The sequence below is a fragment of the Pteropus alecto genome, unplaced genomic scaffold (assembly GCF_000325575.1).
Source record: "Pteropus alecto unplaced genomic scaffold, ASM32557v1 scaffold3, whole genome shotgun sequence".
NCBI classification, from domain to species: Eukaryota; Metazoa; Chordata; class Mammalia; order Chiroptera; family Pteropodidae; genus Pteropus; species Pteropus alecto.
In genome coordinates this window covers 14,134,169-14,161,486 of record NW_006442484.1, presented here as the reverse complement: position 1 = coordinate 14,161,486, position 27,318 = coordinate 14,134,169, and the positions used below count along the sequence as shown (strand labels likewise).

The 27,318-nt window shown below is 32.4% G+C and overlaps 1 protein-coding gene and 1 pseudogene across 1 annotated transcript in view; one reads left to right on the top strand and one right to left on the bottom strand.

The window, feature by feature from the left end:
• The window catches only part of RAB3GAP1 (RAB3 GTPase activating protein catalytic subunit 1), an 89,095-nt gene that overhangs the window by 19,080 nt on the left and 42,697 nt on the right, over nucleotides 1-27,318 (bottom strand). Inside the window, exons 8-17 of the mRNA XM_006921033.3 lie at nucleotides 24,479-24,578; nucleotides 21,838-21,919; nucleotides 18,055-18,123; nucleotides 16,655-16,728; nucleotides 14,277-14,369; nucleotides 13,647-13,816; nucleotides 11,795-11,884; nucleotides 10,752-10,924; nucleotides 9,517-9,571; nucleotides 8,917-9,288 (exon numbers count right to left, since the gene is read on the bottom strand). Coding sequence (XP_006921095.1) covers nucleotides 8,917-9,288; nucleotides 9,517-9,571; nucleotides 10,752-10,924; nucleotides 11,795-11,884; nucleotides 13,647-13,816; nucleotides 14,277-14,369; nucleotides 16,655-16,728; nucleotides 18,055-18,123; nucleotides 21,838-21,919; nucleotides 24,479-24,578 — 1,278 coding nt within the window. The remainder of the gene's footprint in view (nucleotides 1-8,916; nucleotides 9,289-9,516; nucleotides 9,572-10,751; nucleotides 10,925-11,794; nucleotides 11,885-13,646; nucleotides 13,817-14,276; nucleotides 14,370-16,654; nucleotides 16,729-18,054; nucleotides 18,124-21,837; nucleotides 21,920-24,478; nucleotides 24,579-27,318) is intronic.
• Nucleotides 222-339, top strand: LOC112470784 (annotated as a pseudogene).

Below are 27,318 nucleotides of genomic sequence, written 5' to 3'. Positions count from 1 at the left end.
AAGAAGAAAATTGATGTATATGAAAATAAAATTAAAGGCAAATGAATTGAACCCCAACTAAATGCTCCCAAGTAACTAAGTTTTATGTCAGAGAAGTTGCTTTCAGTTTAGGTTCAAAAGACATTCTAATTACTAATTCCCACAAAAAGTTGTTGGTTTTTTGGGGAATCAGAGACATTATACATTTCAGTGGTAACCCCAAATTAAAAAGTAACTAAGGCATCTACGGCCATGCCACCCTGAATGTGCCCAATCTTGTCTGATCTCGGAAGCTAAGCAGGGTCTGACTTGGTTAGTACTTGGATGGGAGACCACCTAGGAAATTGGGCACTGTAGGCACTAAAAATAGATAGATAGATAGATAGATAGTTAGTAGCTAAGGCAAATCTAAAAGGAAGATACAACTATAGAATCATTGAGTGACAAAAAACATTTCAAAACTTTCAAAGGGATTTAAGAAAGTTCCCCAAGAATTGATTCCATTAGATTTTATATTTGAAATATGAAGAACTTAACAATCCAGTGACTAATCAAAACAAAGCTTGCCTGCTATTGTTAAAGGCAGAAAAACATTAACTTTTCTAATCCTAGATAATAGAAAAGACCTAGAAGAAGTAAATGCTTAGAGCATCTTGTCAATAAATAGATTCCTTCTAGATTTCAGGAGCTTACTACAAAGCAGGATTTCTTAGCCTCAGGACTACTGACATTTTTAGACTAGATAATTCTTTTTCATGGGGCCTGTAGGGTGTTTAGCAGTATCATTGGCCTCTACCTACTAGATGCCAGTATTACCACTCCACCTCATGACAATCAAAAATGGTTCCAGACATTGCTAAATAGCCCTGGGGGGCAAAATCGCTCCCCAGTTGAGAACTAACACCTTAAAGATAAATAATTTTCACAACTGACTATAAGAAATAAAGTAGAAACATGGTAAAGCTGTGGCATTCAAAACACAGCAACAAACAAAAGAAAACATTTTCCTCGTTATCATCTTAATTGTTTAAATGAATAAACCTAATGTACTTTCAAACACTGCTGAAGAGAATATAGCATATAAACCTTCATGGACAACAATCTGACAATCAATACATGGCACGATTTATGATTATGCTTTCTGACCGAATAATTCCACTTCTAGAAAAATCACTGTATTACTAATAACCATGAAAATTTGGAAAGAATTTGAATGTAATAACAGGGAAATGATTTGATACAGGAAAAATGGGAGAGAACTGCACTAAGTGATTATCTCTGAATTATAGAATTATGAGTTTTCATTTTCTTTTCTCTATGATGAACATGCATCACTTTTAAAGTCTCACATTGATACTCAGGGTTGAACAATAATTGGTAAGGCAGTATGACAATATGGTTAAGAACCTGGGCTCTAGAATCAAAATACCTGTGTCTGAATTCCAGGTCTACGACCTTAGGCAATCACTCAAGCATTCTGTGATTCACTGTAAAGAATAAATCTTGGCACATGCTCAATAAATGCTATCATTTAGAGACAAAATATTTAGGTTGTTATAAGCTATATACTCTACTTTCTCTATCATATCAAAATGCTTCATATTCAAAAATTATATGAGTCTTCGATGAAGCAGTATACTCAAGTGCAGAGGCCTTCATTCTTTCTATTCAGGAGGAACTAGTTTTCATTGTCCTATACACCTGAAATCACAGCAAGGGAAGGAAGGAAGATGTTGAAAGGATACTGACTACTCCCACCTGGAAATTTCAGGACAACTTTGTGTGAAGAACATGATCAAGAGAAATATAAGCAACAAGTAGCATGAGGACCATACATTTTCATGTATACCATTTCCAAATATGCCCAAATCTTTCTCATAAACATGATCTCATGTGATCACTAAGAGGTGGTCAGGGCACTTTACAAGTGCTGAAATTGAGGTGCAGTTAGTGTCTTGCCCAAGATCATGTAGTGGCACAATTACCAAGTGGCACACGTAAGAGAGAAATCAGGACACCGGTCTGATGGTGACTTTGAGAATTACTAGTTTTGTTCTAATCTACCAGCTAAGGACTTCTGATCTAACAGATTCTTCACAGGTATCTCTCCTAGCCCTGGAACTAAACTATTAGGTAAAATCTTTAAGCTTGAAATTACATTGGTTTTAACTGGGATAATTTTGAATATCATTTTATAAGCACAAATATAATTCAAATAAGATTAACTTTAAAGTAAGAAAGTAAAATGGACTAAAAATTTTCCCTGATTTACCTAAAGGTAAGACATAAAAATTTCGTAATAAAGTATATACATGTTGAGCGAAAAACAACTTTAAATTATTTTAGATTTAGATTATAAATTCGAATGTGGAAACTGAAGCATTTGAAATAAATGAGGAGGGCATAGCCCTTTGAAGAAAAATAAAGCTTGAGCTTCCAGAATAACTTTTTGAACTCTTTATTAACCCAATCAAATCAAGACAATCTACAACTAGATCCTTAAAAATTAGGGAGTAGTTAGTAATATGATGTGATTCAATCCTGAACAACTCAGAGTACTACAAAGGATTACTGGCTTTAAAGTACATAATACTGGTTTCCTAAACAAATAGGTAAGGTTTTAAAACTAGAGATACATTAGAACAAGATAGAAATACTTTCATTTTATTCTTCTTGTCAATCATCCATGACAATTTAACTTTTTAACAGCTTTTTTGAACTATAATCAACACACAATAATTTAAAGAGTACATATACTAAGTACGCACCCATGGAACAATTACCACAATCAGAGTGCTGAATATATCCATTGCCCCCAACAGTTTCCTTATGCCCATTTTTGGAATGTCCATCAAAAAGTGAATTGAAAAATGATCTGTGATATATCCAGGCAATGGAACATTACTAAGCAGTAAAACTGAATGAACTATTATTGATACACACAACAATGCATGAATCTCAAAATAATTATGCTGAAAAAATTACCACACCAAAAAAAACCATACTGTAGATATATAAAATTTACATAAAATTCTAGAAAATGCAAACTAACCTTTCTTTAGAGAGAGAGAAAAAAAGAAGGCTCAAGATACATAGCTTTTATCAGCAATACTGTTAATAAGTAGTGGTGCTAGGATATAAATCTAGTTCTACCAGATCTCAAAACCCAGGTCTATACCACAAGACCTCAACACCAACTGCATGCTTCACAGCAATAAAAAAACAAAAAAAACAAAACAAAAAAAAAAACATACACTTGGTTTTTAGCATTGCAATATTCTGTCCTAATACTAAAATTTAGTGATGAAATATCTAAAATATAATTTGCTTTTTAAAGAATATAATGAAGAAAAAAGCATAAAGCTTGTCAAATAAAAAAAAACTAATGTCATAAATGATAGCTAGCTGCCAAAAAAACAATATAAGCATGGATAATAAAATTAACAGAATTCATGTTTAAAATTACCAAGCAAACATCCCAACATCCCACTGTACAATCATTACAATTCCTCAACCCATTTCAGAACATAAAAACCCATTACAGAAACATTTAAGTAAATCCTTGCATCCTGAGAAGCATTACTAGTCACTTATGTCTTATATAAGATAAAGTCCTCCGAGAAATAATAGCTAAAAAACTGAGTGCTTATTTTGCACTAGACACTGTTACTTATAACGTCCGATTTAATTTAAAACTCATAATTATTTTATGAGTACATCAATATGCAAGAAAAGCATTTGATAAAATATAATACCTGTTCATAATATAAACTCTCGGACTAGAAATAGAATTTCCTTAATATGATAAATGATATCTATGCCAGACACCTTCTGAGATTTGGAACATGAGAAGGATGTCCACTAATCAACACTGTATCAGCAATCCCAGCCAGTGCAATAAAGCGTGAAAAAGAATTAAAAAGTATAAAGGTTTGAAAATCAAAATTCGAACTGTTTATACTAATAGATTAACATGACATGTACACAGAAAAACCCAAATAATCTACAAACTACTAGAAATAATAAGTGAATGTAGTAAGATTGCTTGATCCAAGGTCAATATATAAAAAGCAACTGTTTCTACATAGCAGAGAAAAACTTTTTAAATTTAAAAATATCATAATCTTTACAAAATTACAAAGACTTTAAAAAATCTAATGAAAAATATGCAAAACATCTACATTAAAAAGTATAAAACACAGATGAAGGAAAGTAAAAGAAATCTTAAATAAAATGAAAGGTATTTCATGGTCATGGGACTCAATATTGTTAAGATTTCAATTCTCTCTAAATTGATTTATAAATTCAATGCAATATGAATTAAAATCCCAGGATTATTCTCTTTGTAGAAACAGACAAGCTGATTTTCAAATTTACATAAAAATGCAAAGGATAGCCAAGATAATCTTGAAGAATAGAAGATTTACACTTATTAACAGATAAAGACTTATGATAAAGCTATAGTAATTAAGTATAGTGCATTATTGGCACAAGGCTAGACAAAGAGACTGACAGAATAAACAGCCCAGAAACAGACCAAAACACACATCATATGATTCATAACAAAAACATCACTGCCACTCTGTGAAAAAAGGCAGGTCTTTTGAATAATGGTGAATGACAATTGCATATCCTTACAGAAAAATGAGAATCTTAACCTCTTCCTCGTACAAAATGTGGCCAATGTGAGGTGAATCATAAATATAAATAAGATAGTTAAAACAATAAAGTTTCCATAAAAAAATGTAAGAGATTATCTCTAGGACATCGGGGTAGTTAAAATTTTATTAAATGGGAGACAAAAGCACTAACCACAGAAGAAAAACATCATTAGATAGGACTTTATTAAAATTAAGCATACCTGTTTGACTAAAGACATTATTAAGAAAGTGAATAAGCAAACACAGAATAGGAGAAATTATTTTGTAATACATATATGACTAAGGACTCTTATCTAGAATCCAGAAGAATTCCTATCAAGCAATAAGAAAAAAAGACAACTAACTTTTTAAAAATAGGCAAAGGTCTTGAAAAGGCACTTCGCCAAGAAGATATCTAAATGGGCAATAAATACATGAAAATCGGTTCAGTATCATTATTCATCAGAGAAATGTAGGGACATGAATTACTACTATATACCCAACAGAAAACAAAAATTTTAATGAATGAAATAATCACATGTGCAGAGAAGAGTTAACATAGTCTGAGCCAGTCTCAGACTGCTATCTTCAGAAGGCCTGTTTGCAAAGCTGGCCCTTGGCCGGCATCTGGGAACCTGAATTTTGGCAGGGTCCCCAACCTACTCAGAACTGATTAAAATGGCTCACTGTGCCTAAACTATTTGTGCAAACGATATAGTTTATACTGAAGACCTGCTGTCCTTTCAGGAGTCTGGAATTTTGGTACATGCTAGACAGAGGATGTCAGTGTGACCAGCCTCCAATAAAAAACCTGAGCACTAGGTAGACATTTTACATGCTGTCACAATTTGTTGTTGAAGGAATTAAGTGCATCCTGTGTGACTGACTACATTGGGAGGAGACTCTTAGAAGCTTGTGCTTAATATTCTCTGAACTTTGTCCCATGTGCCATTTCCTTTCGCTGATTTTGCTTTGTATCCTTTTGTTGTAATAAATTATAGCCATGAGCATGACTATATGTCAAGTCCTGTGAGTCCTCCTAGCAAATCAAACCTAAGAGTGGTGTTGGAGTTCCCTGACACACCAAATGTCAGAGATTATGTTGAATAAACTAAAACGATTATACATTGTTGGAAGGAATGTAAATTAGTTCAAATACTCTGGGAGACTGTTTAGCAATATCTGCTAAAGGTAAAACATATTTCTACCATGTAACTCAATAATTCCACTCTTACAAATATATTCAAAAGAAAATAAGTGCCTATGTTCACCTAAAAACACTTATAAGAATGTTTGTGGGTTGTTTTTTTTTTTTTTAATACTGTGTTTTTATTATTGAATAGTGTGTTTTTATTATGGGTTAGAATTAAGTAAAACCAGACTTTTTAAAAATAATTCAACGAGCTTTTTTCAATTATAGTTGAAAAAAATTACAATAATATATTAGTTTTATAATATATTATAATTTTCAATTACAATAATATATTAGTTTCAGTTGTACGGCATAGAGATTAGAGATCTATATAATTCACAAGGTAATCATCCCACTAAACCTAGTACCACTCTTCCCCTTACATATTATTACAACATTGTTAACTATTTTCCCTATGCTACACTTTATATCTCCATGTCTATTTTATAACTATCCATTTGTACTTCTTAATCTTTTTGCCTTTTTTCACCGTACCTTCCAATTCCCCTCCCATCTAGTAGCCCTCAAAATAGTCTCTGTATCTATGAGTTTGTTTCCATTTTTGTTGTTGTTATTTTGTTCTTTAGATTCCACATATTCCACATGTATGTGAAATCTGTCTTTATCTGACTTCAATCATCACAATACCTTCTAGGTCCATCAAGGCAGTAGCTTTTTCCATCCGCTCCCTTCTTGTTTTCTTATCTATTCATCCACTCTATTCTTTAGTTGGAGCACTTAATTCTTTTCTATTTGAGGTACTTGTTGATAGGAATATAGTTGTTACCATTTTTTATTCCTGTTTTTGATACATGTTTTTTCTTAAAGAAGTCCCTCCAACATTTCCTGAAATACTGGCTTGGTGTTGATAAATTCCTTTAGTTTATTTTGTCTGGGAAGCTCTTTATTGGTCCTTCAACTCTAAACGATAACTTTGCTGGATAAAGAATTCTTGGTTGTAGATCTTAGGTTTTCATCACTTTGAATATTTTGTGCCGAGCTCTTCTGTCCTTCAAAGTTTCTTTTGAGTAATCAACTGCCAGTCTTATGGGTGGCTCCCTTGTAACTAACTAACTGCTTTTCTCTTGCTGCTTTTAAGATTCTCTTTGCATTTAACCTTTGGCATTTTAATTATGATGTGTCTTGGTGTGGGCCTCTTTGGGTTCCTCTTTCTTGGGACTCTCTGAGCTTCCTGGGGTTGTATGTCTATTTCCTTCACCAGGTGAGAGAAGTTTTCCATCATTATTTATTCAAATAGCTTTCTACTTCTTGTTCTTCCTTTCCTCCTTCAAGTAGCCCTCTTACACAGATGTTTTCCACTTAATTTTGTCCCAAAGATTCCTTAAATAATTATTATGGTCTTGGCTTCTTTATTCTTGCCATTCTGATTGGGTGGCTTTGGCTTCCCCATCCTCTATATTGGTGGTTAGATTCTCTTCTACATTTACTCTGTTAACTCAGTGTCCCCCTGTAAGTCCCTTTTACCCTGCTAAGCAGCAGACCCAGTGCTGGTGCTCAGTGTGAGCAAGTGTGTCACCGCGAAAGTCCAGTCACGGACATGGCCCCTTTAAGAGGCATCTGCAGCTGCTGGCTGCAGCTGCCGTAGCCTCTGTCCCACTCAGCTGCTCGGGACCAGGACCAGGAAGCCTCACATCCTTGCCCCCTCCTACCTTCTACTGTTACAGGTTGATATCTTATTTCTCTCTCTAGTTGTAGGGCTTCTGTTCATCTAGATCCCAGGCAATTCTGCTTGCTGTTTGCTCTGTGTTTCCGTCACCACTTTGATGTGGTAGCAAGAGGAGATGAACAAAGACTCTATCATCTATACCATTTTTTAGGTGCCTCTAAATGTTCACTTTTTATAATAGCTCAAACTATAAACCACTCAAATTCCACCAACAGGTGAATAGATAACCAAATTGTGGTGTATTTATATAATACAATACTACAAAGTAATAAAACATGCATATATACTAAAACGTGACAACATGGATGAATTTCACAGATAGTAGTTAAATTTTAAAAAGCTCAACACAGGAGTATAAAATGTATGATTCCATTTATATGCAAAAGAGTGATAAGCAACGTATAATATATTTACGAGGTTCAAAAACTAACAAAATTAACCTATAGCGGTAGAAGTTAGAAAAAGAATTACCTAGAGGGGGATACTGGGCTATGCTACCTAATACATCTATCTATTAAAACTTAAATAAAATTAAAAAATAATTCAGTTCCATAGGTGCATTGGCCACATTTCAAGCAATCAGTAGCCACATATGGATAATGGCTATAGTATTGAACAGCAAAGAGAAAATGTATGCTTTCATCTTCACAGAAAGTTCTATTCATCAGTAGTACAGTTCTAGCATGATGGGAATTTTCTATATCTTGATCTGGGTGGTAGTTACAAGGGTTTTTAAATTTAAAAAAGTTCACCAAGTTGTACACTTAAGAGTTATATACCTTGTATATTGATTTATCACTCAATAAGTTAATAAGTACATATCTGATAAATGACTAGGAGAAAACATACAATATATGTAACAGAAGATTTATGTCTAACTCATAAAACAATAAAAAAAGGACAGTACCCTAAAAGAAAAATGGCAGGCAATTCATAGGAACGGATGGCTGATAAACATATTAAAAGATGTTTAGGTTTATTAAAAATCAGGGAAATACGACCTAAAACACTGAGATACTACTTTTGCCCATCATACTGGCAAAAATTTATGTGACTGGAAATGTCATTTATAAAAATTAAATAAAATATTAATATTAAGTACCATAAGTACAAGAACCTTACCATCTACTTTGCTACTAAATTCCCAAGGTCTAGAACAGTGGTTGGCATACATTAGGCTTTCAATGTAATTTCATGAAAGAAAAGGAGTGAGAAATAAACATTGGGGAGGAAATAGTATTCCCTTACTCTTTATTCACCATCGACGAGAGTATAAAATAGGTGAAGCCTTTTTGAAGATGAATTTTATAGCTTATCATTTATCTAACAATCATCCCAAAGCAATCATCTATTAGAATAAAGTTATATAAACAACAAATTTTTTAAATTAAAACTTAAAGTGTCAGCCCATGTCCTACCTGGGTTACTGGAATGTAGAGAGGTTCTCCATTATGCAGTAGTTTAAGTTTTCCATGCTGATGAAGTCGTCCTTCTGGCTTTAAATTTGCCATTTCCTTAAGTCCTCCTTTCTTGCCACTCTCTTGTCCATTTGCTTTAAGTTCTTCGGTATCACTCAGACATTCAAAAAATTCTTCTTCACTATCACTCCAAGAATCCCAAGATTTTCCTACTTCTCCCTTTTCCTTATCCGTATCTTTTAATTTATCTGGCCCCAGCTGATCTCCAGCTTTTCCAGCATCCCATGAATATGTATTAGTCACGTTATCTGAAGAACTTGTCTTTCTCCCCTCATCACGTGCCTTCTTTCTTTCGATACAACAATTTAACATCTCAAGAAAACAGAAATAACATTTATACTTGAATTACAGTAAAATAAAAATCTATCCACTGTCTAAATATTTTTCATTCTCTCCCCCCTTCCCTAGACCTTGTTGTGAATGATAGTGATTACTACAGCAGCACAAGAATAGCCTATAATCCATACTTAAATTTAGTATCAGAATAAGATCCAAGTGAATGAAGACCATATTTATATACTGTCATTGGAAAATCTTTACCTGTAGTTTCTGATGTAGTAAACAGCATCTTAGGTCTGGGGGTCCACTTGCTAATCTATCCAATGAAGTAGTGAGAAAAGAAAGATAAGTTTTAGTAAAACTGCTTCAGGTATGCATATTTTTATATTACCATAAATTTTTGCCATAATGATAAAAAATCAAAACTAGATTTATATAGGTAAGGTAACTGGATAGAGCAAATAAAAGATCAAAATTTATTTTATCCTCCTAATTCACAAATAACCAACAGCAAATATAATAGATATTTCAAAATATAATAGTAAACTAGTGATTAACTCCCAAACTAATAGAAACTTAAAGTGAAAAAAAGTCTTTAAATCCACCTAGGAAGTAGCTAGCATACAGTATTTCACACCATACTAAATAGATAAGACTATGCATTCAGTTCTCAATCATTATAGTGGCTTCTTAATATAAAAACCATCACTCTCCACCTCTCTTTTGCCAAGGGGAGCCTGGACTGCCACTAATTCTAAACCATTAAGTTCCCAGGAATCACCAAAGAGAGGATCTAGCTATGCAGAGACTGGCAAATGACATAAGAGTAAACACTTTTGGATTGGTCATAATTTTATATATTATTCTCCTCCCTTAGCAAGAGTAAATGATAGTAATCTATGCAATATCAACATTTATGCTAACTAAAACTCTCCTATTTGATTAAGTGAAATGTCAATATAAACTATACCAAAAAATTACACGTAAAGTATTATTTATTACCTGAAATTATGAACTCTGAAGATGTTTTCCCTTATTCAAACACATAAAGAACAAAATAAAAATGTAACTGCACACCTGGAAAAACTATTCTTAACATTTGGCTGTATTTCTTTCTGATTATTTTTCTATACGTATATATCAGCATTATTTAAAGCATTCAGTATATGCGATACTATATTCTACTTTACAAATATTATGATCATTTTCAAGGTTATAAGAGATTCTTGGGAAAGAAAACTTGTAATGAATCCATAATTTTCCATTGCAGAGATACATCATGATTTATCTAACCATTCTTTTATGTTTGATACTTGCGTTATTTCACCTTTTTTTCCCCTATTATAAATTTGCTGCAATGAACATCTCTGAACATAAATCATGCCCAAAGTTTCTTACAATTTTCTTAAGGAAAAAAGGAGAATAAATGAGTCAAAAGTCAAATTCTGCCAACAAACAATAATCCTATCTGTACATCTGGAAATTGAAATTATTACCCTGGAATCAGAAAGTTGTTTTCCCATCTGAAACGCATTTCAAGAACAAATTCCTGCCAGAGGTGTGCCACTCCCTTCAATCCTCCATGGTAGAAATTGATCATACAAAGACACAAAGCCAATTTGTATGTTAAACTGTCAGATGGTGCAGATTTGAACTGATTGTAGAGATTCTAAATTTAGCAAAACAGAAACGAAGCAAAACTTGTTAACAACATATTTACATGAATAATCAAGAACTGTATGGGCGGAGATTTTAAAACTAAAATTAATCTATCCTACCAAAACTAGCTTTTATCAGATGTCTAATACATTATGCCTTAATTGTTCTTAGGCAGTTCCACGTCTTCAAGATTTCTACAAGGGAATAAAAGTGAGGCTATAGTTTGGTGAGGCTAAAGTTATAGCTTTGAATTTCTTCTGTGGAATCATCAAAAATGTATTCCAAATTTCATGTGCTGTTTTTAAAAATCTTTTAATTACAAATAGTACACACTTGTTGTCAAAACCAAACATAAACTCAGAATTATATAAACTAAAAATGTAAAGCCTTTGCTTTTTCTCCTCACTTCATAAAATCTACCTCCTAACAATAACTACTATAACAATTTGATATATCTCTACACCTGTCATTTAAACTCTCCTTTCTCAATTTATCAAAGATCTGGATTAGGAAAATATAAAAATTTTACTTGATTTTAACTCACTCTCTATAGTTTGGAATACAGGGAAGAATCTTTTGCAAAACATAAATTTTATGTTTTCACGAAAAGACTAAAGTGAAAGAAATCCTACAACCATGCACAGTATATTTGTTATTTTTTTCATTGTTATCAGAAAAGTTCTTACTACTCAAAATAAGAATCTATGCCAATGTTCTATGCAGGTCATTATCTGGGTGGAGGCCATGATCTCCACTCAAGTTTTCCTAAGATGATTTTAAAATAAAAAGATTCTTATGCTACTAAGCTAGAAATACAGCAAATCCCTAGAAAGTGAATGCATTTTAAGTAATGAACTCCAAATCAACTAAGTCAACTTACATATTCTTCACTCTCTGATGGAGGATTATTGTTGTCTGTCGAAGAAGTTCCATCTAATGGTTTTTCAGAAGCAGCATCAGGGAATAAGAACTTATGGAGAAGAAAGAAAATAACCACAATTTTGACCAAATTTCCTATTTTGTTGAATTTTTTACACTCATATAGACACTATTTGACTTTTTAATGGTCTTCTGTTAAAACAGCGGAAATGTTATTGTACTGGCCAGCTAGTTCTACATTATCTCAAACATTTTAATATTTTTCTTTGAAAATAGTTTTAGTGAATAGCCAATTTTAGAAATCAGAAGCTGTTCTTAATTGTAACCACCTGGTACTGTGAACTAAATACACAATAAACCAAAATTTCTTCACTATGATTTCAGATTCATCCAAGATCATCCAAGTTTTTTTAAAAGTCTTAATATTATTAAAAAGACAAAGTTACAAGATTTTTTTTATACATCCACATATTCACATGAGGTTCAGTAGAGTTATATTATCCACAGGTTTTCACATATGAAAAACTAAAAGTATGATATTTAAGATGTGTAATGTTAAGAGATACCACTAGAAAGTGGGAAGAAGTCTCAACCTGTAATGACCAATGTTTCTTTTCCACATGGTCCCTATGTGGGTCTGTGTGTTAAGTGGTTTAAAAAAAAAAAAAAAATCAGTGTATATGACAACTGAGCTATATAACTGGAATAAAAGCTCTAAGGATACATTCTTAAGAAGGGGCCTCCTCTATAGAAATTTATTTTCGGTCCTTTTATCACTGTTTCTTCCAAGTGCTTTGTGGTACTGCTGACTTGTAATTCCTTTTGTTGTACATACTTTGCCACATATTACAGACCATACTCAACAGATTTTTAGAAATAGAGGAATTACTATGTGCCAGCTCCCACTATGAGGCACATTTACAAACAATACCATATTCTCAAATCACTGTGTGAGCTGCCCATTTCTCACAGATATACAAGCTGAAAATTAATCAGTTACGATTAATGGCAGGAATAAGATAAACATCAAGTTTCCAAATTCAGTAATCTTTTCACTGCACTACTCTTGAAGGTTTTTCCCCAGACTGTCTTAAAGCACAAATTCCCAAAAGTATGATTAAAACAACAATTACAATAAGAATAGTTATCTGTTATTTATCAAAGGCCTATTAAATGCCAGACAGTGTAACAGAAGGTCTTTTAATCCTCATAAAAATCTCACAAGGTTTCATCAGCCTCATTTATAGATGAGGAAACTGGCTTGTCAAAGTTACACAGCAAGTCAGGATTAAACCCTGGTGTATACAGTTCCCAGCCTTAGTCTGTCCCACCACACTATACCTTGGAGACACTCTGGCCCCTTCTAGTACTCATTATAATACATAAAGCTTTCTCTGGACTGTTGTGAAAGTTTTTAAAACTCCAATTCTGACCATGTTGACCTTCTGCATAAACTGGTATTAAATTGCATGACCAAGTCCAGTGTTTCAGCATGGCAGGTTACCTACCTCTACAGCCTCTTCCCTGGCCACTCCCTGGGAACCACCATACAATCTACCAAGCTATTCAACATGCTCTCTCAGGTCTCTGCTATTCCTATACTTCTATAGCCTTCTTCTCTTCAAGATGTAGCACAGGTGTCCCTCTTTATGAAGCCTCCCCTGATTTCCACCCCCCATACAGAAACAGATGCACCTCTCTGCTGTGTTCTCACAGCCCCTTTGCCAGATTTCTTACATGCAGCATGGTATTGTAACTGTTTACTTTCTTTCTTCCCATACATAGCAGAGACTGAATATTTAATGAATAAATGAGTATGCAAAGAGACATATAAAGACGTTACACTTAGTTACCAAGAGTATAGTATTGAGGACTTCATTATTCAGTGGTGACTCTTCTACGCCTCTGTGTTTTCGTATTTTCTTCTTTGCAGTATGTACCATATTTGAAACTGATAATTTATGAATTGGGACCGGTGCTGGTTCTGTCAACTTTGACAAAGCATGAGTTATATCAGCAATTTCTATAAAAAGAACAAAAATGAATACAAATTATATCAGTAACCTTCACTAGTTAAAGTGACAAGTAAATTGGTGACTGCATGGAATATTTTAGTCACTCCTTTCACTGGTATTATATGTTTTCAGAATTACAAAATTTTAATACACATGTTCAGCTTTATATGCATGCATGATTGACAAAGGTATAACACAAATTATTTCTCCTCAGGGGGCTTCAAAAATAAAACTCTAAAACCCTGCTTTTCAAATATCTTACATTTTTGGTAGAAAAAGCTTACTAAATGCACTTAATGTTTTAAGTCAGGGCATAACCTGGAAAGAAATTATAGCTATCTAGTCCATTAACACTTGCTTCTCCAACTGGAGTCAAATAAGAAAACAGATGAATAGTTGCTGGAAAATGTGCCAAAGAAAAACAGTTAGACATTTGAAAGTAACTTTAAAAAGAAAAAAGTAGGTCACCTCTCCCTTCTTCTTCAAATGTGGATCGTCCAAGAATCTCATCGGTTGACTCCTTTCGACGGCAGATTTTAAAAAATTCAGTAACAAAATCACCTACAGAGAAAAAAATGTTACTTTTGACATATCACCGAAATAAATCTATCCTATAAATTAAAGTACGTGTCTTCTCACAAAAGCTATTAACTAAGATATGGTAGGGAAAAAAAATTCAGTTTTTCTATCCAAGACAAAAATTATTCCTATTTCAAAAGCAGCCTTGCTCGTCCTTTCTCTCCAAGTCCCAGGATATTTTTTTTTCCTTAGAATTCCTTCTAGAATTAAAGGAAAAATAATTGTACCTAATAATATTAAGCACTTGCTAAGTGCCTAAATACAACAAACAGTACCCTATTCTAATTAAGTTGTATAAGTAACAAGAATATTACTCTTTCTTTTTGCCACCCTGCTAGAATTCTGAGTCCATTAAAAAAATAAAAATTAAAAAGAAATCCTAAAGATATGTTTCTAGAGGATTAAGGAATCATATAGGATGAAACTATTTCAGCTTTAGCTGCATTTTAATGGTATACTTTGTGTCATTATAAGAGAGGAGAAAGTTTTCATATCTTCTAAAGAGCTGCAATGAGATGTCTGCACAAAGAAATTAAAGCTTAACAAAAACAATCAGTCCAAAATTATTAGACAATACAATATACTGAGTACATCTAAGTTTTAGAATTCACTAATTCTGAAAAAACCTAGAACACTTTCTGGACTTCTTCAGAAAAGTAGGAAAATCCTCAAAATCTAGTCATATAAACTATATGACTATAGTTTATTATGTATGACTATATAATCCTATAATCTAGTCATATAAACATATAAAGTCAAAGAGAATGGGTATGATCATGGAACAATAACGAGCATACTTTTAATTCTAAGTCCTTTGCAATTATCACGGATGTCTGTGGATAAGGAATAGTAAGGAACTAGAAAACAATTTAGTAAATTTAAATGAGAAAATATTTTTTGAACATTTACTATAAGATACGCAATGTGTTAAATGTGATACACATATACACACACATACGATCTTATTTGATTCTCTCAATAATCCCATGAAGTATATACTATTACTGTCTCTATTTTATTGAGAATTGAAGAAATTACACAACTTGCTCAAACTGGTGGATCTAGGATTTGAAACAGGTCTAACTCTAAAATTCTTGATATCAGCACTCTACTTTCTTCCAACACCCCAAGACAAATCCACCAATGTCAGGAATTTTATGTCATACATCTTTTTATTCACTATTATAGTTAACACAAAACGCAAGTGCCAATTAGCATCTGATGAATAGCATATAATGAATGATAGGGCCCAAGAAAATAAAGCTTTAAAGAAATGCATCTTACTGTCATCAATAAATATTCAGTAACTCCCTCCATCAGATGAATGGTAATATATTAGGTTAAATGGAATGAAGGTGGCGTGGAGGAACACAGAAATAGAGAATATTTTCATGTGTACCAAATATAGAAGAGAAAAAGATGGAAAGGCACATTGAGGAGATGGGTTCAGAGGACTTCATTAAAGAGATATATCTATAATAATGAGGAGTGAAAGATAATTCCAGATACAGGATACAATAACATTATCTGAATAGCAACTGATATTTTGCACAGTATTTCTGTTTATGTTATTTCACTTGACTCTTCAAATAACCCTACGAGGTGTACAAGATTACACAGACCTCTTTTCCTCTAACAGAAAATAGGTTTACATATGCAATTAAACACTACAGAAGGGCTCTAACAGATTATAAAAATCAGTGTTCTTCCCATCATATACCACAGGCCCAGAAGGATAGCAAAAGGCAAAAGAGGCACCAATAATGAGAATGGAAGATGCAGATTGTGACACAGAAGAAAAAAAGGTAAAATAAAAGCATTTTAAGAATAAAACTCAGATCAGAGAATTATGAGGAGCAGATGATTAAAACTAAAAGATAAGAGAGAAATTGTTTTACCGCTAGTGCTATTCAAGAGTAACTAGAAGAATTCACTGCTGTTGGCAAAGACTGTTTTTTTAATGATATTAACTGAGGAGGTCACAAATGTAAAACAATTAAAATAAAAAATACTACAGCTAAAACTTATTGGATTTCATTAACCAATGTTACCAAAAAAAATAAATTTATTTTTTAAATAAATAAATAGATAGACAGATAATAAATAAATAAAAATAAATAAATAAATAAATAAATTAAATAAATAAATAAATAAATAGAAATTACTTTTTTGAGAGATGAAATAAAGTATAAAGAATGCATTCGCTGTTTCTGATCTGGAAAACAGGCAGATTGGTGGTATTTCAGGAAAGGAAAATAATATCTTACCTAGCAAACACTGAGGATTATTGGCTTTTCGAACTCTAACAGACCAATGAGGAGCCTGAATAGGATCCAAATCACTAAAATGCAAAACAATAAACATAACATCCTAATTATGATCATCTGCAAGACTTTATTAAAATATAGTCAATGAAAATGTTATATAGAAGGACAAGCAATCCATTTTGCTTCCTTAAACTTATTTAGATGCATAGGGACATTTGGATAAGTTTTTAGAAATATTAAAATATTAAAAAATCAAAATTCTTGGACAAAAAGGGAAAAACAAAAACAAAACATTCAAAATATCACATCTAAAAATTATTAAACAGGTAATATACACTGATAATCTAATGAGAGAATTGCATTTTAAGAAGAAAAAAAGGAACAAGAAATAAGCAAGTATGCATAATCACCTGAAATAATGTTTTTTTACAGCAATATTAATAAAAAAACTACAAAAGTTTGCACAAGCTGAAAAGTGTCCTATTTTTTCAATTAAATAGATTAGCATGCATCCACTTAATGGAATACTATGCAGCGATTTAAAAAATAACAACGTGGATCTACATTTACTGGCACGAAAGATGTAAAATATTAAATGAATAAAGCAAATATATAAATTTAAATTTTAAAAATATATGCCCCCACATAAATATCTAATCTATTATACACCTGAAACTAATGATGTTATATGTCAATTATAACTCAATTTAAAAAAAAAAAGGCTACACAGCAAAATACTAACTGGCTATTTTTAAAGTAATGGGATTGTAGGTAATCTTTACTTTCTTCTCTATACCCACCTAAATTACCTGATTAAGAAAGCTCATTTTACTTTTACCATCAGCAAATACATTTTAATTATGAAAAGAAAAGTGTCCTATTTCTCATTGTCCTGCATCGAGCATGAGATGGTACTAAAATTATGTTCCTCTTTTTCCACATTCTTCCTAGATAATGCTTGCTGTAATTTTCAAGTTGTTTCCACTGCATAGGAGTATATGACATAGATGTTTTGTTAGTTATGACATTTAATGAGCAAATATTATTCCCACATTCTGATGACAATCATCTCTTCAAAGCACTTCATGAAATATTTCTAACCAGGTAAGAAAGGTTCAAAAGAATAATGCACTTAGTCCCAAACTGCGTAGAGACATCTTTGCTACAACCAAGTAAGATTCAGATTATTCATTATCCCTGAGCTAAGGATCACATCCCCAAAGTCAGCACCTTAAAACACATTTATAATACATATTAATCAGTCTAAAAAGTGATCTTTAAAAACAGAAAAATCAACCAACCTTATCAGAAACTAAAGAAAAAGGAAAATCGCCAACCACTTAGTTAATTTATTCTACTGAATCGTTTAAATCTCAATGTACTGCTCTTAACATACTTACGAATAAACATCATTATCCACAATGATACCTTCAGTCAGGTGAGGCCATGTAGTTGCTAAATGGAGTTCACTAAAATAAACAAAACATAAAATACATCCAAAAGCTTTAAAACTATATATACATATACATACATGCATACATACCCTCTGACTCAGCCATTCTACTTCTAGAAATGTATCCTAATAACCAGAAATATACACACCAAGTATGTTTTTAAAAGGTGATATTTATAACACAACAAAAATGGAAACAACTAATTTAGCAAATGGTAGCTCATCCATATGAATTTAAATGTCTTGCATACATTAAAAAACCATGCTATACATAATAGCCCCAAAGTGTAAATAACCCAAATATCTATCAGCTGATAAATGGGTAAATAAAATGTGGTATTATCCATACGATGGCATATTATATAGCCATAAAAAGCAATGAAGTATTGATTCATGCTACAATATGAATAAACCTCAAAAATGTTATGCTAAGTGAAAGAAGCCAGAAGCAAAAGGCAACATATTGTATAATGCAGTTTATATGAAATATCCCAAACAGGCAAGTCCATAGAGACAGAAAGTAGAGTAGTATTTGCCCAGAGCTAGAGAGCCTGGGGAGTTTGGAGGAAATGATAGCTAAGAGGTGAGGCATTTCTTTTTGGGGTGATGCAAGTTTTCTGGAATTAGATAGTGATAACGGTTACACAACTCTATAAATACTAGAAACCACTGAACTGTACACTTTTAAATGGTGAATTTTATGGTACATGAATTACATGTCAATTTTGAAAAAACGCTGACAAACTTTTTCTAAAAAAAAAACAGAGAGTATACTTTAGGTTTTTGTGAGCAATGTAGTCTCTGTAATATTCTTATCGTTTTCTTTTAAAATGCTTAACAATGTAAAACCCATTCTTAGTTCATTGGCCACGTAAAAACAGGCTACTGGCCAGATCTGGTCCACAGGTCACAGTTTGCTGACCTCAATATAAATGAATAATAAGTTTCAAAAAGTTTTCATGCAAAATTATAAAGAAAACCACGAAAAATGTAGAGAATGACAACATACTGTGCAAAAAAAAAAAAAAGTTAACATAGCAGGCCTAATATTTAGAAGGGATACTTGCAAGGCTGGCCCTTTGCTTGGCATCTGGGAATTTGGATTCCAGAAGGGTTCATACCATTCCCTGATTACAGTGGCTCACTGTGCCTAACCTACCTGTACAAATGATATGGTTTATGCTGAATATCTGCTTTTGATACATCCTAAGCAGAGCATGTCTCTGTGACCAGCCCGATAAACCCCAAGCACAAAATCTCTAATGAGCTTCCCAGGCAGACAGCCAGTCAGTCACACATGTTATCACAATTCATTGCTGGGAGAATTAAGTGTGTCCTCTGTGATTTTATTGGGAAAGGAAGATTGTTCTTAGTTTGCTCTGGACCTCACGCTATATGCCTTTTTCCTTTGCTGACTGTTGCATTATATCCTTTTGATGTAATAAATCATAACCATGAGCACAACTGCTGAGTGCCATGAGTCCTAACAAATCACTGAAACTGAAGGTGGTCTTGTAGACCCTGTTACACATGCATACAATAAACATGGTACATATATACACCAAATTCATGCATAGGAAAAAATGTCTGGTAGCACATATATCAAGCTGTAATCAGTGATCACTTATGAGTATGGAATTATGAATTTAGTATATTTTTTTTCCGGTCTAGATTCTAAATCCGCTTCTTATGTTTGGAGAGTATAGAAGCCAAAAGAGCCCATTACTTTATTTCTCTGATCTTTGGTGGTACTCAATTAATTGGCAACTCCAGTCTGAGACTTTGAACCCACAAATTCAGTTTATAATTCACTGTGATAGCAGTACCAGCACTCCAGAAAAATGCAGTATAACCTCAGTAATGAACTAGACAATTAGCCACCCTTGGCTCAAGAATATTTTCCAAGTAAGGTCTTACAATAGTCCCAATTAAACCTTTGAGTCACCAAATACCTTTCTAATAAATTGATTTTTTGTGTGAATTAGTCCTAATTGACTACTACAGTTTACAACTAAAAAGCATGACTAATAAATATATTTTTGTTTTTTACATGATTTCTAAATTTTCTCTAAGCATGAATTATTAATTTTATAATACGACTAATTTTTAAAGTAAAAAAATTATCATAATGTTATTAGAGGACAAAGATGATTAGAGGTTTAAAACGATAAGTTCCTAAACAATTTTAGGCATTAATCTCAGATTCACTTTCTAAGCTTTCAAAACAATGTCCTCCCCTCTCCATCTAATTATAGAACAATTTCTTTGACAAGGAGAGAAGACAATAAAAAAACCCTCCTCTTCATTTTGTCTTCCACTGCCAAAAATTCCTTTTCAAAAGCATAGTGCCCACATTTGCTAATTGCCAAATGATTTAAATGGTCTACCATATGCACCATCTAACCCCAATTTATTTTTGCATTCTTCTTCAATCACTTATTTCTGTTGACAAATCATATTTAGAATTAGGAAGAAATATTTAAAGACCAATTCCTTCAAATTTCTACTCTAGGTCAATTTTATTCTCTCCCCCTAAAATTTTCTCTAAGCAAAATTCAAATGAATAAATCAGGTGGAGGGCCATAAATCTATCCGTAAGTTACCCTATACCATTTCCTCCTTGCTCACTATAATCTAGCCACGCTTGCTGCCTTCTATTTCCTTCAATAAACTAGCCAAACTTCTGCATCAAGGCCCTTTGCACAGGCTCTTCCTTCCACCTGGAATGGTGGATCTCTCTTTACCTGGGTAAGTCCTCTCCTAATTGAGACTCTGGTTAAATATTACTTCTTTTGAGAACACTTCCCTGATAGCATCTCAATCTAAACTAGTTCCTCATTTTACTGTCATTATATCCTGTACTTTTCCTTCAAATTATCCCACAACTTATATGATTATTTAGATGATTATTTCGAGCCCATTACCTTCAAGTAGACTATAAATGCCAAGAAGGCAGAAACTATCTGATTTATTTACTTCTGTTATCTTCCTCATTTAGCATACTGCCTGTCACATGTAATAAATAAATATCAAATACAAAAGATGCTCACTTTATCTTCTCTTAAGTAATTTTAAATTAAAAGTACTATTATTTCTACCTCTATGTGAGAGTATTAAGAATGTATATATGTATCTGTATACATTTTTTAATTAACCAAATAATTTAACTCAACAAATAAGATAGTTTTTTAAGTCAGCACTGTTTATATTTCCAAATATTTTGCTATTGGTGATCAAATTTTCCAAGCCCTACATTTTCTTGTGAAACAACTTTTTCCTAAAGTTCAGCAGCTCTTCTAGAAAAGCAAGTGGATAACCTAAGAGGTCACCTCTATATCTCTTACTTAAGTCTTAATTTGTACATTTAAAAAAAGTAGTTAGGAAAAATGTAAACACATGTTAATTCTGGGTGATGAATACATGAAAGTTTGTCATATATAACATTTTCTGTGTTTTCAACATTTGAAATGTTTCTGAAAAAGTAGACCGAAAATCACTTCTATAAAGAATAATCAATAAATGACATTATATATGTTTTTTGTATTATTTTAAAGCCTCTTTTATTTCCTAAGTTACAGAAGAAAAAAAAGATTGCCATATTGTTAGTTATAGGTCTGTTTCCAGTATGAGATTCATTTCAGGAAGCTACAGTATTATAAAGCACAGTAAAATCAATATCAATATAATTCTACAAGTCCCATAATTCAAATGATAGAGTTGAAATTCTCACCTAATAGGATCTTCACAGGCACCAAATGGTAACTTGCCAAACTCCAGGCCTCCAACTTCTCCTCCTACAAGGGCATCTATATCTAATCAAAAAAAATATTTTTTCATTATTTAGCAAAAAACAGAGCAATAAGAATTAGTTAGGTTGGCCCTCTGGGAGAGTATAGATTTAAAAGTGCCTATATCAAGAACACAAATAGCAAGTTGGAGAGCAAGAAGTCAGGTTTTAAAGACATCCTCCAAGAAAATTATAGTGAAAGGACACAATTCTTATTTATCCAGTGTTTCATTCAAGCCATACATTCCAACTTTAACTTTCTTAAAATATTCCTTAAATATTACTGAAGAGGATAATTTTTCTGTAAAATTCTTTTGCATTTTCTAAAAATGTGATTAACATCATATAAAAGATTACCTAAATATTAAAAAATTTAATGACCAACCTACATTCGTCAGTTTTGCTGTCAATTTCTGAATAGAAAATGTCATTATTAATAAAATTATATTTCAGTTGATAGTACACAGAAATCTTTACCGTCCACCATAGAATTTCCTTTCCATTATGAACACTATCTGAGATTAGAGGAGAATTTAGAGGGTTGAAAAATAATAAACACTACTAAAAGACATCAAAAAGAATTTATTTCTCTTTGAAATAATACAGATGGTTGTTTTTAATTATTAATACTACACTGGAAATTCCTAAAATTAAAGTCTATTGTTGAGTTATGAACACTCCCCAGACTTGCTAAAATCATGTTTGACAATTATCTACACCCTAAATTATTAAAAGTAGTAAATATATATGGCTCAATTACTTGATCCAGTAAATTTTCTCAAGTCAATTCATTCCATTTTTCCAACTAAAGAATGCTTACAATAATAAATATCACAACAACTAGCTTTATTACAAGATGTCAATTTTTAAGAGCTTCAAAATTTATAATAAGTACATTTTGTAAATAAAAAATTATTACTAGCCTATAACTATACAAAAGATTTAACTGAATTAAAAGTTGAGAAGTAACACTGTGAAATGAAAGGATCACGGGATTTAGAGTCTGACCAGATCTGAATGTGAATTTTATCATTTGGTGACCACATGGCCTTGGTCCAGTTATTTATGTTCTTTAAGATATTTATGTTCCCTATCAAGATAATAATACTTTTCTCATAGTTAAATGAGAATTACATGAAATAATAAGAAAATACAAAGCACAGTGTCTAGCCCATATTACATGTTCAATTCCTCCTCTCCCTTTATTAAAATATTAAAGATTTAAATGGCCTTTGATTTGCTAAGTCAATATTTTTTGTCTTCATTAAAAAAAATTTGGCAACAAAACATTAACGAAGGCCTTACTGGCAATCAGAATTATAATGCTAAGATTATGGCTCTTGGGCTTCTTCTTAGATCATCAACAGACTGTACAATCTTGGGTAATCTTTAAAATTGACTAATAATAGAGCAGCCTTTGAAAAAAGGAAAAAGAGGGTAGGAATTTAAACTTTTAACTAGAAGCCAACTACAAATTGTCTAGTGGGGATTGCTGTCTGGGAACTAAAATTACCAAAATAAATATTTGAGTCTTTCTTCTAATATAAATGTCAGCTTAGCTTTTACTTCCCTGTACTGTAGTTTATTTGCAGTTTTTACTACACATTAGCTTCATATTATCCAGTGGTACATAAAATAGAACGGTAGTCGAATATATAACCACCAAAAGCTAAGGATGTATTATATTAATTTTAATATCATCCCAAGACTACCGATTATTTTCAATCCCATAAATAATCAACTGATTGGAATAAAAATAAACAGTAAAGAATATTATTTTATTCTTATTTATTTCTTTTTCAGGGAGGTAGACTGAAGATTTTTTCAGGCTAGGAAAATCCTTGTAATTATTTATAAGTTTGTATTAAATATCTTATTAGATGTACTTAAATATAAGTACACTTAATGTGTTAAGAGAAACACCCAGGAACTAAAACTTTAATTAGGCTACATGTCCATTTGGCTGAGCTTTTCTATAACTGACGTGACAGCTTGTTTACATTTGTGTCCCTGGCACAGTCTGGCCTATTATAGGCTAATAATTAATGATTGTTGAATGAATTATTATATCAATGGCTAAGCAAATAAACTGATTTTAATTACATTTTTATCAAATGCAAGTTAAATATTCTATAGCTCTTTCCGTGATAAATATATGTATATATACACATTTTTTTCTTTTCTGCTTTCCTTATTTAGTATTCTTCTTCAAACTCTAAAAGGTTCTCTGCATGTCCATCCTCAGCTTATGAGGGTGGCTTCTCTATATTCTAAAATAGCCATTTCAATCATTCGCTACATACTAATTTGCAGCACATGATGTTACGCAGCAGAGATCAGATGCTTTATAAATAATATTAGCTTTCAAAGACAGATTGTCAAATACAGAGTAATACCATCTCTAGAACAACCTACAGAGCTTTTTAAAAAGAAAAAAAATGATAAAGGCAATGAAATCAGCAATATTACATTTACGATGAGTTATAAATATTTCAAATTTAACACACCTGAAACAGTTAATTTTACTTTCTGAATATATATTTTTTCTATTTATTGTTTTAAATATAGTTTTAAATTATCTCACCTGGCGGTTGCTGAGGCCAAAAGTACTGCTGCCAATCCTGAAGTACATAGGTAAATCGAATAGCAATACTAACTGGAGGCAATGGAGTTAAAGGACATCCCTAGGAAAAAATGCAAAGACTACATTGTGTAGCTTTAAAAAAAAAAGTGTCTTTAAAAACAATGCCAGAGAGCAAATTACATTAGAATAAAGCTGTTTAAGCTACTAACTGAAAATAAGATATTAAATTCTATTAAGCAAAATACTCTTTCAAAATAGCTTATATGATTTTAATTACACAAATATAATTTCTTACTAATCTCATCAGCCATGTTGAATGTGAAAAAAATATGATTCACTTTTAAATAAAACAATTATGAAGTGTAAGACTAGGTTTGAGAAAATGCTGTCTTTTAAATAAAAACAAATTCAAATTAAAGCCAGTCTTGAATACTGAACCAAAATTTTAGACTAAGACAAATGGTCACTCATGCAAAATAGTTTCTATTAATGAATCAAATCAGTTAAAAGAAAATTTAGATTTATTTTTATATTCATTAAAAATCATAAAAACTGAATCATCCAAACATTCTATGCTCTCAGCTTACCTTAATAATGGTTAATCTACATTAATGTGAAATAGAACTTAAATGTGCATAGGAATTATCTAGGGAGCTTGTGAAAATGTTGATTCAATACTGTTCTGCACATCTAGCCAGTTTCCAAGTGTTGCATATACTGCAGGTCAGGAAGAATAAGAGACATTTGGCTCGGCAGCAGCATCTATAAATGTCACTAGTAACTTTAACTGAACACAGACTCAATCTAAATTCACCATATAAGGTGGCTGCCAAAAAAAGATAATTCAGTTTTGGGCTGTTGTATCCTAGAGAAGCAAGGTAAGATTCTGGCTAGTCAGGAATAATTGACTTTTTAGCCAGGTCTAGATATCAAATGAACATTCACCCATAATAAGGCACATAATAGAAACCACAACAAGGTTGCTTTGACACATAACCTCTGCTTCAGTTGCACAGCAATGTAGAGAAATACAGAAAAGAGAAAAAAAAAGAAAAAGAAACAGCTAGGATCAAACATGACATAAATACCATAAAGATGGTCCCTAGAAAAGGTAAATCTGGTTCAAGACACATGCCTGCTCAGTTTCAGGTATAGAAGAAGGCAGCTGACAGACTAGGACTGCGGACTGCACTAAATGGACCCAAAAGTACTCCACCCAGAGTGAGGGTATTTCAAGACTCTCTCTGTTTAAGACAGACGCTGGGGCAGGGCACTCCTGCTTGGTACAGTGGCTTTCTTGGAAGTTATTAGACTGGGGAGAGTTATTGTGTGATGAGGAAAAAAACAAAACCTAGTCTCATGACCAGAGAGAGCAAGCCAATAATTCCAAGACTAGATATACTATTATCCCAAATATCACCAAAGAACACGAGGTTCCAAACACAATTTTAAGATGAGGTTCTAAAATATTCTGCCAGTAGAGAGCAACCACAAAACTACAAAACCACTAGAAATGATGGGAGAGAAAATTTTAAATGTTAAACATTCAAAATGAGCCTACAAACAAAATCTCATTGAAAATAGTCCTGCAAATAAAATTTCTCCAAAACATGAAGAAATGTAGTTCTAAAAGAGACAAATATTCAAATCAACAATCAGAATATAAAATCATGAAACTAAAGAACTGAAAAAACAAAGAATGTCTAAACAGAAAAAGACTAGGGTGTGAGTTTTCAAATGTTTAGAGGATTATAAAAGAAAAGGATTTAAACTCAAAATGTAAGTGACTCTCAAGGGCAGAACTGCTCCCCCTACAAAGGAGGTCTTTTCTCATAATTGGATCTATGCAAAAACAAAATAAACTGCCAGTGAAGAGTGAGTGCCCCGGAAACTTCAAGTAGAGTAATTTTTATAAAGATGGCTTTATAAAGACAGAACAGGAGAGTTACATATTGGGTAGTTTTAACTGTATAAAACCTCTGAAGTACCCAAATCAGGTCTTAATTATTTTAAGTCCCACTCTTATCCAATCAATTGAGAGCTATTTTATATCTAGATGCGTGAGTTTTGTGAAAGTTCTGACAGATGTGACAAACTGATTAGGAACACATTTTTTCAAGTACAACTAGCATAATCTAAGTCAGATACCACAGATCAAGGTAGTCCCTACTTCAGTAAAGAGAAGTTGAGCAACACAGGGGAGTAACATAAAAGATCTATGAAATAATGTTCAATAATGTTTTTTAGGAAGGAATACAGTTATTACCTGCATCTGACCAGAAATTGGATCTAAAGAAATTAAATATAATTGAAGACTTCTGGTGAGAGCAAAGGAAAACTAATGAGGTAAAAATTAACACATATTTGCATTTTTCAAAAATTTCTCAAAACACCACACGTAGAAACAAGCAGTACTTATATACAGAATCAAAGGAACAAAGAAAGGAACAAACAAAACAAAAACAGACTCACAGGTACAGAGAACAAACTGGTGACTGCCAGAGGAGGACGGTTGGCGGGTAGGGTGAAAAAGATGAAGGGATAAAGAAGTACAAATGAGTAGTTACAAAACAGTCATGGGGATGTGGAGTACAGCATAGGAAATATAGTCAGTAATACTGAAAGGCTGTGTGTAGTGTCAGATGGGTACTACAGTAATCACTTCATAAACTATAAAAATACCTAACCATTGTGCTTCATAAATTATATAAATACCTAACCATTGTATATCTGAAACTACTACTAATAATAATTTTTAAAAAGGCAGTCAAAAAAGCAAGCAGCAGTACTTAAGATATTTCAAAGCCAAGAAAACTTTTGAGAGAAAAAGTGTGCGTGTG